Source organism: Silurus aristotelis (assembly GCF_946808225.1).
Source record: "Silurus aristotelis genome assembly, chromosome: 14".
NCBI classification, from domain to species: domain Eukaryota; kingdom Metazoa; phylum Chordata; class Actinopteri; order Siluriformes; family Siluridae; genus Silurus; species Silurus aristotelis.
The window spans coordinates 14,211,118-14,227,742 of record NC_139587.1 but is presented as its reverse complement, the minus strand read 5'-3'; the positions used below and the strand labels follow the sequence as shown (position 1 = coordinate 14,227,742).

At 38.2% G+C, this 16,625-nt stretch overlaps 1 protein-coding gene across 2 annotated transcripts in view; it reads right to left on the bottom strand.

Annotated features, from left to right (window-relative positions):
- Window positions 1-12,506: 12,506 nt before the first annotated feature.
- The window catches only part of gria1a (glutamate receptor, ionotropic, AMPA 1a), a 101,937-nt gene continuing 97,818 nt past the window's right edge, over window positions 12,507-16,625 (bottom strand). For both annotated transcript variants that reach the window (XM_083560228.1, XM_083560227.1), the window contains exon 16: window positions 12,507-14,622. In XM_083560228.1, the coding sequence (XP_083416354.1) occupies window positions 14,455-14,622 (168 nt within the window). In that variant the 3' untranslated portion in view covers window positions 12,507-14,454. The remainder of the gene's footprint in view (window positions 14,623-16,625) is intronic.

Here is a 16,625-nt window from a genome sequence, read left to right as displayed (position 1 = left end):
CAAATAAGTATTTGAACACCTGTCTATTAGCTAGAATTCTGACCCTCAAAGACCTGTTAGTCTGTGTTTAAAATGTCCACCTCCACTACATTTATTATCCTAAATTAGATGCACCTGTTTGAGGTCGTTAGCTGCATAAAGACACCTGTCCACCCCATACAATTAGTAAGAATCCAACTACTAACATGGCCAAGACCAAAGAGCTGTACAAAGACACTAGAGACAAAATTGTACACCTACACAAGGCTGGAAAGGGCTACGGGGAAATTGCCAAGCAGCTTGGTGAAAAAAGGTCCACTGTTGGCGCAATCATTTGAAAATGGAAGAAGCTAAACATGACTGTCAATCTCCCTCGGACTGGGGCTCCATGCAAGATCTCACCTCGTGGGGTCTCAATGATCCTAAGGAAGGTGAGAAATCAGCCCAGAACTACACGGGAGGCGCTGGTCAATGACCTGAAAAGTGCTGGGACCACCATTTCCAAGGTTACTGTTGGTAATACACTAAGACGTCATGGTTTGAAATCATGCATGGCACGGAAGGTTCCCCTGCTTAAACCAGCACATGTCAGGCACGTCTTAAATTTGCCAATGACCATTTGGATGATCCAGAGGAGTCATGGGAGAAAGTCATGTGGTCAGATGAGACCAAAATAGAACTTTTGGGTCATAATTCCACTAAACGTGTTTGTAGGAAGAAGAATGATGAGTACTATCCCAAGAACACCATTCCTACTGTGAAGCATGGGGGTGGTAGCATCATGCTTTGGGGGTGTTTTTCTGCACATGGGACAGGGCGACTGCATTGTATTAAGGAGAGGATGACCGGGGCCATGTATTGCGAGATTTTGGAGAACAACCTCCTTCCCTCAGTTAGAGCATTGAAGATGGGTTGAGGCTGGGTCTTCCAACATGACAATGACCCAAAGCACACAGCCAGGATAACCAAGGAGTGGCTCTGTAAGAAGCATATCAATGTTCTGGCGTGGCCTAGCCAGTCTCCAGAACTAAACCCAATGGAGAATCTTTGGAGGGAGCTCAGACTCCATGTTTCTCAGCGACAGGCCAGAAACCTGATAACCTGTAATCCTGTAATTGCAAACAAAGGCTACTGTACCAAATATTAACATTGACTTTCTCAGGTGTTCAAATACTTATTTGCAGCTGTATCATACAAATAAATAGTTATAAAATCATACACTGTGTTTTCTGGATTTTTTTTTTTAGATTATGTCTCTCACAGTGGACATGCACCTACGATGACAATTTCAGACCCCTCCATGATTTCTAAGTGGGAGAACTTGCAAAATAGCAGGGTGTTCAAATACTTATATATATATATATGTAGGTTTGACTTTAAGGTTTAAAAAACAAACAAACAGAAAAGCATGTTTGAACTGCAGTATCTCAGTGACGCATAGCACACATGGTTGAGATTGGTGGCCAGACAACTGAACACTCATATTTGGCCTGACTGTTCCCTTTGCCTCTGACTGATGAGCACACACTCATCTATTTTCATCAACGCAAAGAACATTCGCTCCCAGGATTCTTTTCGCCAGACATCATCATGGAGACAGACCTGGCAGCAGTCATTAGAGCGTCGCAGAATGCAGAGCTGGAATCAGATTACTCTTGTTCAATCACAGGTCCTCTGCTTGGTTTAGAGACAACATATAAAAGCTGACAGATCGATGGACAAATTAAATCCTGTCTTTTCAAATATCACAGTGACAGAGAGTGAAATGAAAAAAAAAATCACTTGTGTCTAAGGACTGGGATTATTTATACATTGCAAGAAGAAAAACAAAGCAAGGAAAGAAGGTTCTTTTGGTTCTTGGTTCTCTTGTGCATTTTAGACATGAGGTACAGATTCTGTGTGCATGGAAGCAAACCACATGAGACTTTTCTGTGTACAGGGATACATCAATAATGCATGGATTCAGACCTCTGAAGATATGTCTTTCATCCAGCACACAAAAATATTTTTAATCCTGCACATGAAACTCAGTGTTGCCACACCAAACGCATGTGTGTATGCAACTGTTTGAGTGTGTGTGTGTGTGTGTGTGTGTGTGCGTGTGTGTGTGTGTTTGTGTGTGTGTGTGTGTGTGTGTGTGTTTTATAAGGATGAAATCGTGTGTACAGATTTAACCCCAGACTGCTAAGGATATTTATGACTGAGGCACAAAACATTCAATGACAGATTGCAGTACAAATAAAATAAATAAATAAATAAATGGCCGGCCAGTCAGCAGCAAGCTCGCCCATCCAGTAAGTTTGATGAGTGCTTTCTGCATCACTGCCTTAATGTCGGGGTCTGCCCCTTCTTTTATTTTTACCTTTACTGAGTTGTCCGGGTCTTGGGTGAAGCCTTATTAGGCCTATTCTTTAAAAAAAAGTGTGTATATGGGACAATTCACCAGGTTGTAGAGATGCTGGCTAGCTATCTCTCCCCAGGTGCTGCGTCATCCTTAAAAACAACGGTGCTGCCCACCAAGTCCCTTCAAACTACCTGAAGGCGGGCAAGGCGTATGCCTCAGCAGGTCAAGCTGCAGGCTGTTTGCACACCATGACTGTGTTGCAGGCCTATCAGGCTGACCTGCTTTGGGAGCTAGACGTGGGAGACACGTCAGGCAGTCAGGAAGCCAAAACTTCGCTGTGCGACAGACTTAGTTTGCAGGGCCTCTAAAGTGACTGCTAGAGCCATTGGCTGGTCTATAGCCTCGCTTGTGTCTACTGAAAGGCACCTGGTATCTTCTATATCGCTGCTCGGCGGGCGCAGCCCCAACCATAACCTTGCACCTTTAGCATCGTGAAATGCGAAAAGCAGAGCATCGGGTCTCAAAATCCCCCTGCTAGGGATCATGTGCAATGCTCAAGGCCGAAGCCCTTTAAGCTGACAGTTACCTTCAATAGAGGAGCTTTGGCTAAAAAGTTCTGATACAGGACCATCTTGGGACTCCCCTGGAAAGGATCGCTGTGCACCTCAGTATACAGTGCCAGCCCTGCCCTGGTGCCCTCAGGGAGCTGGTCTGTTAATCCTGCCACTTTCAGTGCTTAAAGGCATTGGCAGCTCCAGCGAACACCTTCCTTGTTCCGCCCGGTAGCAAAGCAGAAGTGGAGGGTTTGCCGCCTCGCAGTAGGCCCCTAGAGCTGCACCAAAGGTCAGTCTCGAGATACTGATTCCCTTAACGGACTATCTGTCGATTGGTCAGATGTGTCTTGGTCCTGCGAGTCTCGTCTGTGGTTCAATGGGGTGTGCCTCACCCTGGTGGGGCCCGAGCAGGCTCTGGATATGGAACATAGAAAGTTCCTAAGAGGTTTGCTTTTAAAGCCAAAGCTTACCAATACCGGGTTCTTGTGATTTGTCTTGCCCTCTCACCCCGCACCTTCACAAAGTTTGGATAAGGCACTGACCCCGAGACTTCAGGGCATCCACATTGTAGATAATATCTGGTTGATACTGGCTCAATTGGAGCAGCTGGCTGTCCGGCATCAAATTGTCATTCTTCTTTCCACTGGACTGATTACACACATGATTCAGAGCGTGGACAACAAGGAAGTGTTCCCAAAGCATTGTTGATGCAGCATCTCGTTCCCCTTAGGAAACCAGGGTTACATACATAACCTAGAGACGTTTCCCTTTTAAAGCATGTCTCTTTTGTCTTGGTGAATAAGAAGCTGTTTAAAAGCTACTGTATTTGTTAGAGCTGCTATCTTCTGCAGAACTGCCGTAATGAGGAAGTTGAAAAGTCCGCCACACACACCCAGAGAGAGAGAAAAATATAGAGAGAAAGAGAGCGAGAGAGAGAGAGAGAGAGAGAGAGAGAGAGAGAAGAGAGAGAGAGAGAGAGAGAGAGAGAGAGAGAGAGAGAGAGAGAGAAAGAGAATCAGAGCGAACTGAGTTATGATGTCCCTTGTGTAGCACTAAAGTGGAATTGAAGGTTGGTATCAGGTAGGACACGACTACTGCAAATGACTACTAATGTTCTCCCCATGCCCCAGAGGGTGAAGCAACGCTGCTGATAATGACTCGCTACTTCCACACTCAGTTAGAAATTCGTGTGATGAGTATGTGCATGATAAATGGATTATTATGAGCAGAATTTGGCATAGCTAATTTAAAAGGATTTTTGCATGTCCTTAGTCATGACCAGCTTTATAACAAGTGACTAATATACAAAAGTGTAAAGCTTTTCTCCTGTCAAAAGTTTTTAAGAATCCACCTTTAAATAAAAGCTGTAATCATTCATATTTAAGAAAATAATTATCTCACAGTGGGCCTCACCACCTGTGTTGCAATGCCAATTATCACACCATTTAGCCTACCTTATTTGCAAGTTATTCTGAATTTGGCCTGAGCTGCAAAATCAAGAAAAGTAACTTCAGAGACATTCAGTATGGAAGCATTTTAAAATGTCAAGTATCTCAGTGTGAGACTTCACTATAAGATGGTTTTAGGCTGTAGAGCTTTGAACTGCTGAGATGATCAAGGGAATTAGTCAGCACTTGAAATGTAAGGCTGACTCCTGCCAAGCAATTTAAGTAAGCAGCCCTTGCTGGACTACAGTAACTTCTAATCTTCTTAACATTCTATGAATAGTCCCAGAGCCAGAAAACAAAAATGAGTACATTTTGTGTAAAGTGGTAGTGGAGTGATTAAAAAAATCACATCGGAGAGACCAGACCTGCTCTCATAATTGCATTTTTCCAAGTAGTTCAATTGCTCTCCCCAATGGAAAAGGGAAGTAGCAGGTTTATTAGAGTTGGTGGCCTGTGATTGCCTTTTAATGAGAGAATGACTGTGAAGGCAAGATAAGGAGGAGCTCAGACTAAGGGGTCCTCGGTGGGATTTGAATAATCATCAAAACTGCCATGTCTTTTAAAAAAAAGCTCACAATAGGACATGACAGTGCAGCACTTCCATCCCTGACCAGCCAATTCATTTATATTCCAGTGCAATGTTCCAGCTGATGTCTCTGAAAATGTTGTTCTCCTTTAAATCTTGCTATTATAGAAAAGAAACGTGTTCCTATGTGAGCAGCATGACATGACTAAAAATATGATTTGTAAAGTCTGCTTTTACCTCCTCTATGATAGTCCACTAATAATTGTAAAAGAAAATATGAATCCACCTTTATTAGAAAGACAGGATTATAACCAATTGAGTTGAAAATACAAGTCTATAGAGCACAAATAATACATAATGAATCATTTTAAATGGGTTGGATGAGCTGAATATTATTATTCACCCTCCTCAGTTATTTTCATTTCAATTAAATCTTGTTTTTCCTCTGTTACACCTAGTCTGTAAGGGTTTTTGGATAAGATGGGTCTTGAAGTCCTAGTCCCTATTTATTTATTTATTTTTTGGTTGAACAATATAATCATCTTTGTTAAGCTTGAATAGGCTTAAGATGATTAATAATGGTAATGATTTAATACCTATGTAAAATATCAGCATCTCATATTAGATTTCCAAAAAGCTTTGAAATATACAGGAACACACTCTGGACTTTCAAGTCCACATAATAATTCCTGGAAATACTTTCTATGTTCTACAGTAATTAGTGCAAAGATTAGAACCATTACATTTGGCAAATCTTGCTACACACAGAATTCAGTAGATTTTTGTGTATAGAAAAATAAAAATGTACAATCCTTATATCAAACACAAATAAACACGTGTTTATGATCTACCCATGGGATCTGATCTACCCACATGATCTTAAATTGTGTTTAAGATAAAATAAGATATACCTTTATTTGTCCCACGGTGAGGATATTTCTCTGTTGCTGCAGCAAAGAAAAAGAAATGTGCAAATATATAAAAGAATAGAGCCATAATACAGTATAAAGTATATACACAATACAATGTATAAATACAAAAGAAAAAGAAAAAAAAAGAGACCACAAGTTAGTAGTTACGCTATCAGACATAATGCACATAGGTAATATTGCACGGTTTTAAATGACTGCTATTGCACATGTGTTGCTTAAAAACTTTGTTATTTTTATTCTTGCACAGTTCAACAATAATAACAATATATATTTTGGTGACTGATTCACTAGGAGCAGCTTTGATTGTAAAGTCTAATAGCAGCAGGGAGAAAAGACCGTCTGTATCGCTCCTTCAGACACTTAGGATGTAACAGTCTGTCACTGAAGGAGCTGCTCAAAGATGAAACTGTTTAATATGTGAGAGTCGTTCGGCAGTAATGATGATAGTTTAGCTACTATCCTCCTTTTTTACCACCTCCTGTACAGTGTCCAGGGAAATCCCCAGGACTGAGCTGGCCTTCCTGATCAGCCTGTCCATTCTTCTCCTGTCTGCAGTTGAGATGCTGCTGCACCAGCAGACCACACCATAGAATATGGCTGAGGCCACCACAGAGTCAAAAAAGGTCTTTAGTAGCTCTCCCTGTACTCCAAAGACCTTAGTCTCCTCAGCAGAACGAGTCTGCTCTGTCCTTTCTTATATATTGCCTCAGTATTATCTGTCCAGTCCAGTCCAGTTTGCTGTTCAGATGAACACCCAGGAATTTGTATGAGTCCACTCTCACAATGTTGTTTCCCTGAATGTTCACTGGTGATAATGAAGTTTGTTTGTGCCTACAGAAATCCACCACCAGTTCTTTGGTTTTCCCCACGTTTATCTGAAGGCAGCTTCGTTGGCACCAGTCCACAAAGTTCTGGATCAGTCCTCTGTACTCCCTGTCATCATCATCCTTGATCAGACCGATGATGGCAGAGTCATCAGAGAACTTCTGCAGGTGACAGGTTGCTGATCATGAACTCTGCAGTGTAGTCGGTGAAGAGAAACGGAGCCAGAACCATTCTTAGCGGGGCTCCAGTGATGCAGACAACCATGTCAAATTTACAGTTACGAGTCCTTACATACTGTTGTCGGTCTGTGAGGTAGTCCAATATTCAGTTAGACAGATGATGGTCCACTCTCATGTACACTATCTTATCCCTCAGGAGTGCAGGTTGGATGATGTTAAAAGCACTTGAAAAGTAAAAAAACATGACTCTCACTGTGCTCCCAGCCTTTTCCAGCTGCGAAATAGCCCGATTGAGGAGGAAGATGACAGCGTCTTCCACTCCAATGCCAGGTTGGTAGGCGAACTGAAGTGGATCCATTGAGGACTCACCAGAGGTCAGAGATAAGTAAGCACCAGCCTCTCCAATGTCTTCATCAGATGCGAGGTCAGTGCTACTGGTCGGTAGTCCCCAAAGTCTATTGGGCATGATGTCTTTGGTATGTCTTTTATCACGTGAGCAAACAAGCATGTGTTGCCCAGTTATAAATGTTTGACAAAATAACTTAAATATAGAGCGTTTCTACCTAAAAGTGCAAAATTGGTTTATTTACTAAACCTAAAGGAATTTACAGAAACAAAAAATGTAGCGTAAAATTATTAAGCTGACCATGTAGAGCATTGAATTTTTGGATGTCTGTTTTGGATGTCCTTACATATCTTTGCAGTCAAAAATGTTATACAGATACATTTGCATTGTGTTGCCAACAGCATCTTCTTCCAACAGCATAAACAAATTTTTTATTTTACCCAATAATATTAAGAGAACCTACACTTTCTGTTTCTGTGTATATTGTATTTTGTACGGATTTGGAATGCACCTCCTTGAGCTGTGTTGATTTTGATAAATGGCTAAAAGTTTATTCTGTTAACACATCTGACTCTGTTATTTCATTTGATCCAGGAAAAACACCATTTAAATTATTTGAGCAAAAATTTATTAAAAGAGGGATTTTTTTTTTCACTAAAGTATGTTTTTTCTTGAATTTGTCAATGTTCTAACTATTATTATTCCACAAAAAGTAAAAGGCATTTGTAAATATTTCAGGAGAGGAGAGCTTTCTTTCTAAAACATTGTTATATAAGCAGATTTAGACAGCCAGATGTAAACAGATTTCTAATATTCTTTTCTTATGTTTACTGGTAATTTTTTTTAATGGACTAGTTTCCTATGTGCTAGGAGACAAAAAATTATTAATCTTAAATGTTTGTTTGCTTTGAGGAGCACATGAAACAACTTTATTAAATGTTTCACTTTTTTATTAAAAGTTAATGCAGCGTAAATTTCTGTTTGACAATTTTTTTCTAAAAAATAATTTTAATAACTAAACATTTGTTTTATTGATGTGCCATGTCTCAAAACCAGTACTAAAATCTGCCATGATACACACATATGGCAATTAAATCCGTCCGTGTGGAAACAAAAGTTCTGTTTGGTGTCCTGACGATTGACATAATTTAAAACACCATAATTACTTTAAAATTAAGAATATTTTGTCTTCATGCTGTTTCACTAATAATGGAATACATTTGCATAAAGCATTCATATGAGTCCATGCTCATGCTGATTCTTCTTCTTTTGGCTTCTCCCATTAGAGGACGCAACAGCGGATCTTCCGTCACCATGCCCCCCTGTCCTCTACATCTGCCTCTTTCAAACCAACTACCTGCATATCTTCCCTCACCACATCCATAAACCTTCTCCTTGGTCTTCCTCTTTTTCTCCTTCCTAGTGGCTTCATCCTCAGCATTCATCTACCAGTATACCCCATGTCCCTCCTCTGCACATGTCCAAACCATCTCAATCGCCTCCCTCAGCGTGTCTCCAAAACATCCATTTCAAACCTCAACATCTTCAGCTCTGCTACCTCCAGCTCCACATCCTGTCTTATAGTCAATGCCATTGTCTCTAAACTTTTTTCTTTAACTTTTGCAGATACCCTTCTATCACAAATCACTCCTGTCACTCTTCTCACACCCACTCCACCCTGCCTGCACTCTTTTCTTCACTTCTCTAACACATTCTCCATTACTTTGCACTGTTGACCCCAGGTACCTGAACTCCTCCACCTTCTCCACCTCTTCTCTCTGCAACCACATCACTCCACTGCTCTCCCTCTCATTCACACACATGTACTCTGTCTTACTCCTACTGACTTTCATTCCCCTACTCTCCAGCGTGTACCTCCACCTCTCCAGACTCTTCTCAACTTGCCTTCCCTACTCTCACCACAAATTACAATATCATCCGCAAAAATCATAGTCCAGGGAGACTCCTGTCTGACCTCATCCATCAACCTGTCCATTACCACTGCAAACAGGAAAGGACTCAGAGCTGATACATTATCTATGTAAAGCTGCTTTGAGACAATGTTCATTGTTAAAAGCGCTATACAAATAAAAATGAATTAAATTAAATTTAATTTAATCCTTGATGCAGTCCAACCTCCACAATAAACCAGTCTGTGTTTCCTACTACACACTTCACTGCTGTCACACTGTCCTCATACATGTCCTGCACCACTCTCACATACTTCTCTAACACCTGACTTCCTCATACAATACCACAACTCCTCTCTTCTCCAGTGCACTGGTTTATGCAACCCTAATGGCTGGGTTTGCTCATGCTGATTACAGTATTAAAAACTTAAAAAGTATAAATTTAAGGTACATTTAAAAATAAAAATGTGTGATTGAGTTACAATCATGAGTGAACTTATGACAATCACGTGCACATATATATATATATATATATATATATATATATATATATATATATATATATATATATATATATATATATATATATATAATGTTTTTCACATAAACTACTTTGGATTTATCGTTGTTACAAATAGGCAATTGAGACAAATGTAACACTACTTTCCTAGCTGAACTCCTTGACAATGACCCTGGTTGCTTTAGCAACAGCAGGGAGGGCAGACAGCCCATCCAGCCAGGCTACTTCCTTTCAGCCTTCACACTGTAGCGCCAGCTCAGGCTCCAGCGCCGCTCCATAATCCACTCATCCGTCATCCCGTCTGGTTCTATGTGCTCCACCATTCATCTTTCCATTCTTTGCATTATCCATTTAACTTGGCCATCCATCTTCCCACAGTGCCATTTCACTTCTATCCACATACTGGAGATGCCCTAGCTGATCATGATGCCCTGACTGACCCATAATGAGCTTACCATGTTTATACTTCATTCACAAGAAACCAATCTTTCATCCACTTTCCCATCTGGGAGGAGCTTTGAATCGGAACCTGCACATTAACATTGCATAAAAATTACACAAATTAATACCATGAATGGATGCTGTTTTGGAACAGAGGTGAAATCTAAGTGCATTAGCGCATCAAAGAAGGGAAGCAGAGAGAATCTGTCTCTGTCGTTAAGCTGATAAGGTGGTGTGATAAACAGGCAGCTGATGAGTCAGTGTGTCACTTTTCTGTTCCCTTCCCTGCTTGTTTTTTTCTCTTTCTATTTCTATCTGCACAAGCACACACAGAGAAATGCAATTCGACACCAGGTATAGTCGCCTGCCTAGTAATTGTCAGTTAGAGAGACAGGAGCTCTAAGGTAAGATGACTGAATGACATGTTTTGTAAATGCATGGCATGTTTTCTCATCCATCTATCGTGTGCTCTCTGAACACTTTCTGTAAAGACAGTGATGAGGGGCTGACCATGTCAGATCAGATTTACATCAAATATTACTCCCTATATTTGATTCAAGCCAAATGCCAGTGGCGCTGCATTGGAAGCTAGGTAGACTGATGGATGTGCATCACAGCAGGTACGGCAAGCACAGGTGTCAGTAAGAGCATTTTAGAGTGTGTGTGCATGTGGGGGTATGTAATCTCCACAGACTCTGGAAGTGATGCCAAGTGGCGTAGAATTGGCTCGATGCTCTGACTCACATAAAGCAGCTGGATATGAAAAGAATATGGTGCCAGCAGAGATAGGGCGAGAGACACCATGCATAGTGTGACTGCTTGCAGGGGGGGTGAGAAAAGAAAGGGAGTGGGATGAAAGCACTTCATGGCAGGTGTCATGAATCCTTTCTTGCAATCTCACACCCCCACAATGTGTCTTCATTATGTATGCTGTTCAAGCCCACACATAGGCACGCGTTACACTGCAGTCATTGTACTGTTGTATAAAATTTGGAGGCACAGGCTGTAAAAGAGTAAAACTGTAACTCTACAAATCTGCCTTCTTATAAACAGCTGTTTTTTACATTTTTGGGGATAATTTTTTACTTTTAATGGACAGAACTTACAAAGAAATAACAAATAGTAATAATGCATATCCTGTGTTATTATTGCAATATTTTCAACTAAGTCTACATGTAAGGAAAAAAGCACTTTTCTTTAAGAGTAAAACGTGCCATAGTGCCATGTGGTTTGTGTTTTGTGAATGGAAATCAGAAGTACTGTTCAGGTTCCATTGTTTAACAGTGATTTTCCTTGAATATAGGTTTATGTGATAGTTACAGCTAAAATGTCAGCTTTTCATATACTCTGAATATGCATTTAAATGAATTTTTGTGTTTAGGTGGTTATATATTGTGTAAATAAAGCAAATAAAGCTTCTTTCTTTTAAGAAATTTTATTCATATAATTTTTTTTTTGCAAGAGAGCTTAAATTAATTATGTAAATCTCAACACTGTAAAAAGTGCACATTATCTAAACATTATTTTCTTGGAAACATCTGCTTTCACAAATCATTTATTATCTTTATTACTAAATGGGTAGTAACACCAGAAATAGAACTTCACTGGACATCAGCCTCCCTATAGTCTGAACCACAAACCATACAACTGACAAAGAAACACAAAGATGGAAAACAACTGATCTTGCAAGACATTTCATAATAATCATCATAACAATAAACACAGATACAAGGAAAATTAAAGGAAACACAAATATTGAAAAGAACCCATAATGCAAATTTTTTTTGTTAAGCAAATGCATATGCTCTTCTGGTCAGCATGTGCTGATTTGCACATGCAAAAAAATCCATTCAGTTCAAGTAAACATTATTTTAATTTGTTTTAAAGTTTTGAGAGCACTTAAATAGAATGAAGAAAAGTGAAATACACACTTTGGGTTTTAGCATTTATTACGTTAGTACTAAAATTAAAGCATTTATAAGAAATAATTATAATTATTGAGTTTTTTCTGCAAGTTAATGTAATGATTTATTTTGTTATAAACTTAATACAGTAAGAATGTTTCTTAAATATGACATCTACATTTTAGTACAGTCTTGATTTGGCAAAGCTAATTTATTATTCTTGCTTAATTTACCATTATACCACTTCTGTCATGTTCAAATGAGCACCTGTCTTTCGCAAAAGTGTTAGCTCAGCAGTTAAGCTTCTTAAGGACCTCATAAATGGAATATCCTGCCTCACTGGCAAAGAACTGCATTTGGGCTCTTGATCAAGTCTTTCATCCCTCAACTCTATAATTAGGATTGAGTTTGTCCCAGCTGTAAAATGCTTTGGATGAAAGCATCACTGGATTTTTCTAATGGGGACCTGCAGGGATCCTAATGATCAACAAACTCCAAATGCTACCTCAAAATCTAATGGACAGGGAAACAAAATGACAATCATAAAAAAATATATATTTCCTGTTTTGGACACAGAAAGCAATAACCAACAGCTGACTTTGGTTAGAAAAGTGTTTTTTTTTTTTTTTTAATTTTGAACATTTTACTCATTATTGATTTAGTATGCTTCCATCCATACTGTTTGTATGAAACCATACTGTACCTCTACATATGCCCAACAAACTGAAAAAAGAAATTACATCATTGTGAAGTGTATGCACATATCATTTTTTGCATGGAAACCACAGAAAAGAGATACACCATTAAGCAGAAACACAAAGTATTTCAACTAACTGCTCAAAAATTCATATCTCTATAATAACTGTATCCCTTTAAATTAATGAAGCATTACCTCAACAGATCAGTTCATATGAAAAACAACAAATCACACACCACTCAAAATTCCTTACTATACTTTTGTTCATTGTCTCTGTCAGCCATTATAAATCTGTGACAGTGTATAAAATATGTTTCAAACATGAGGCCACAAAGCAGCCCAAACTCCTGCGCCTTCATAAAAGACATCAAAGAGAGCTAGATACAGAGAGTTAGGGAAATACAAAGCACTCTTTGTTTGCACAGAGGACGAAGCATGGTGTTTGGCGTGAAAGCATAGTACCCCTGGGAAGCTCCTTTATTTCAAATTCAATGCATCAGGATGGAACTTATTTTGAGAGCTGGCTTTCCTAAACACAAGGTAAACATAAATGTTAGTTAAATTCCACTGATATTGGTGCTTGTTCTCTCTTTTTCTCTTCTTTTTTTTTCTGTAAGTATAAGAACAACCGAAAACAAAGGAAACATCGATGAACCTTTCTTGAAGCATGTGTGCAGAGAGAGAATTTTAAAGGCAAGCCAACATCTATCAGCATTTGCTTAATATTTCAATCTAAGAACATAGATACAAAATGACACACACTTCAGACTCTAAAATTAAACTCTTTCAGATCACTCCCTCAACCCTACTTTTTGACATACAAGGCAGTTGAGGAATGTTCATTTTGCACTTGGCTGATGTAAAAAAGAATGTTGTATCAAAAGGGTGCCTATACTGTAGCACCGCTTCAAAAATTCTTAGCTTTGGCTCTGTGTACAGTATAAATAAATGACAATACTATTTTTTAAGGGCAGAGAATGACATTCAAATGATTGGGGCAAAAAAACTTAAAACGTTCTTTATCTCTGCAGAGTGTGTCTTGTCCTTCCGAAAGTGCCATTGATGAAACTGCAGATTCAAAGACACAAAACACTCCCAAGTCAATCCTGGCACAAATGAGGTATGGCACCTTAAATGAGGCATAGCAGCAATGCAAGGTTGTTGAGGTGAAAAAAATAAAATAAAAGATAAATACACAGCAAGATAATTAACATGTTCAGTATGCTATGCTCTACTGATCAACAACAAATGCTCTCCCATTGCTCAGGTTAAGATTCACTTCAGACTATTTACACTATTAACAGATTGACAATCTGATATGTATTTTTTAATTAGGCTAAGCAAAGTTAATGATGGAGGGAAATCAGCCACTTTATCCACTAGTTCTAGGTTCTATGTGCATTTTTTTTTTAAGTTTACTCCATATAATAGACTTTCTTTATTAGTCATTACAACATATGAGCCATATAGTAATATGTGCAAAATACCACATATTTTATGTGATCCTAGTTTGTAATCCACATATTTCCTAGAGGAAATAAGTTGGGAGACAACATTAAAAACAGTGGTAAAAACAAAATATTGCACACTTACAGACAGAAGTAAACAGCTTTGTTAGACTGGTATGGAATTAACACATTTTGTAAAGAAACACTACCAAAAAGTGTCCCCTCAGCATCATATTGCACTGCATATCTTTGTCTCTTGTCTTCTTTTCTCTCCAACAAAACATGTGGGGTTTTTTTTCTTATAGAAGAAAATCGTTTAATGGGTAGTTGGTTTTGCAGAGAGCAGTCTAAGAGTGCATTTTGGCAGTATGGAGCATCCCTGTTCAGTTGTGTAGTACCAGTCACATGCCTGAGGCTCCAAGGCCCATGGCGGCTGTGTGACTCATGCACGGTAATGTCTGCACAGCTTTTGGGAAGTCATGTGCAATGATGCGGCCGTTCTCCCCACCGCTGCCATTGCCACTCATCCGGGTCAGTGTGGTGCAGTGCATGGCATCATTGATGGATTGCTGGAGATGAACACATGGGCAAAGTTAGAAACAAAAGGGGGGGTGTTGCATATTTTCTGGTTTAGAAAATAATGCTAAAAGATCTAATCTTTGTATAATGCCACATAAAATAAAGGGGAATATGATATTTGAGTAATTACTGCAGGGAGATTTTTATTATCTTTCTTTTCTTTTTTTTGTTTTGTAAAATGCATCATTCCTAAGTCTTTCACCTTCTGTAAATATCAGTATGTGAAAAAACATTGGAACTTGATGTTTGAATACTGTTACTGTAAAAAGCTTTTGAACACTACCTTTGGTATAGCCACATGGATAGCCACATGGAGTGAAATTATGGGATAGATGTCTCTAATCCCTACAACTGCAAGTCTTACATTTTGATGTATATTGGACCTTATTCAGAATTGCCCATTTCTTTCTTTCAATTGTAATATATTGTAGAATAGAAGCAAGAGAAACAGACTAATATGATACAGCTAATGTTAATACCTGTACTGTAACAGGGAATTCTTTACACAATAAAGTGCTCAGCACTGACAGCATATGTAAGATATTGCACTCTACTAACAACTCTGCAAATTAAATTTTTATTGAAAATTATATCAGAAACATCATACAGAAAGCATGAAGCTCATGCAGAGGTAAAAAGGAATGTGCCTATGTTTGGAAAACATTTACAAAATGTCATATGATTATTTCAAATTGTCATATTTTTATAATTAATACCGAAATTAATATTAGTAGTTTTTTTGTTTGTTTTGTTAAAACAAATTGTTAGACTGCCACTGGAATTACTACAGCGCTTTTCTCACAATACTAATTAGTGTTTTCATTTAACAGGAGCTGTCACCACTTGTTAAAGAATCTGTTTTCTGTACATTTTCATTCTTTTTCATACTGATTTCGGTATTTTCTGTCATACACTGCAATTATATATATTTATAGGGAAGTTTGCAAAAAATGTACTTTTGTTATTTAGCTGATTCTATTCACATGAACCTCAGAGTATATGCTGGCAGTTAAATGTATGAACAGACACTGCTTTATTACAGTTCATATCAATTTCCGATAACTGAGCATAATTTGTCTTCAAATGTATCAATGCATAGAAATGAGTGCAGAATTAATTGCAGAAATCTGTGTCTGGTTCATGTTGTACAACATCAAAACGAGTGGTATGTTTGTAAATAATGAATCAGCTTTAACTGTGTAGAAACAAGCCCCTGCCCACTAATCCCTTAGTTATATTTTATATAAACATTTAATGTTTTTTTACCCTCGAATATATCTCATTTACATGAAACACGCCTTTGTTTATGCAGGTCATGCAAATGTGAGTCAATATAAGAAAAACAACATCCAGCAAACTGTAGTTAGCCAAGATCTAATGATGTTATAAAAAGGGAAGTAAACATGGAGAGGATAAAAAATGTTTTGCAGTGAAGCTGACTATGAGGTGCTGTCCAAGGTTGCTGTAAATTAAAGAGTGAGTTAAGTATGATTTTTTCTTCTTTTTTTTCTCTGATTTGCAAAACTGCCTAAAATTCAGAATCTAGGTCAGCAGTTTCTGGTGCTTCTTGTAATCAAATTTACCAATTACTAAATTATATAATTATTAAGTGTCATGAATTTTCTGATTCACACCTATAAATTACATGTTGACACTAACCCTCTTTACTTATAATATAATATACGTTTCCCTAATGCACAATTTTTAACTTCATTTGCTATGTGTGTAGGGCATGTATTATGTACTTATTAAACTTGCTATATACAAGTATTTTTTAGGTGAATCTGTTCATACAGGTATACCAAAGGTGAAAATAATAAATACGGACTGTGGGTACAATTAAGGTCTTTTTGTTTTATTTAAATTAAAATTCTATCAAAAAAGCATTCATGAATAAAAAACATTGTAAAATTTATTGCATAAAAGGAGCTATCAGTTAACTTGAGTGAAACCTTAAGTGTTTAATGGCAGCTAACATATGTGATTGTAGATC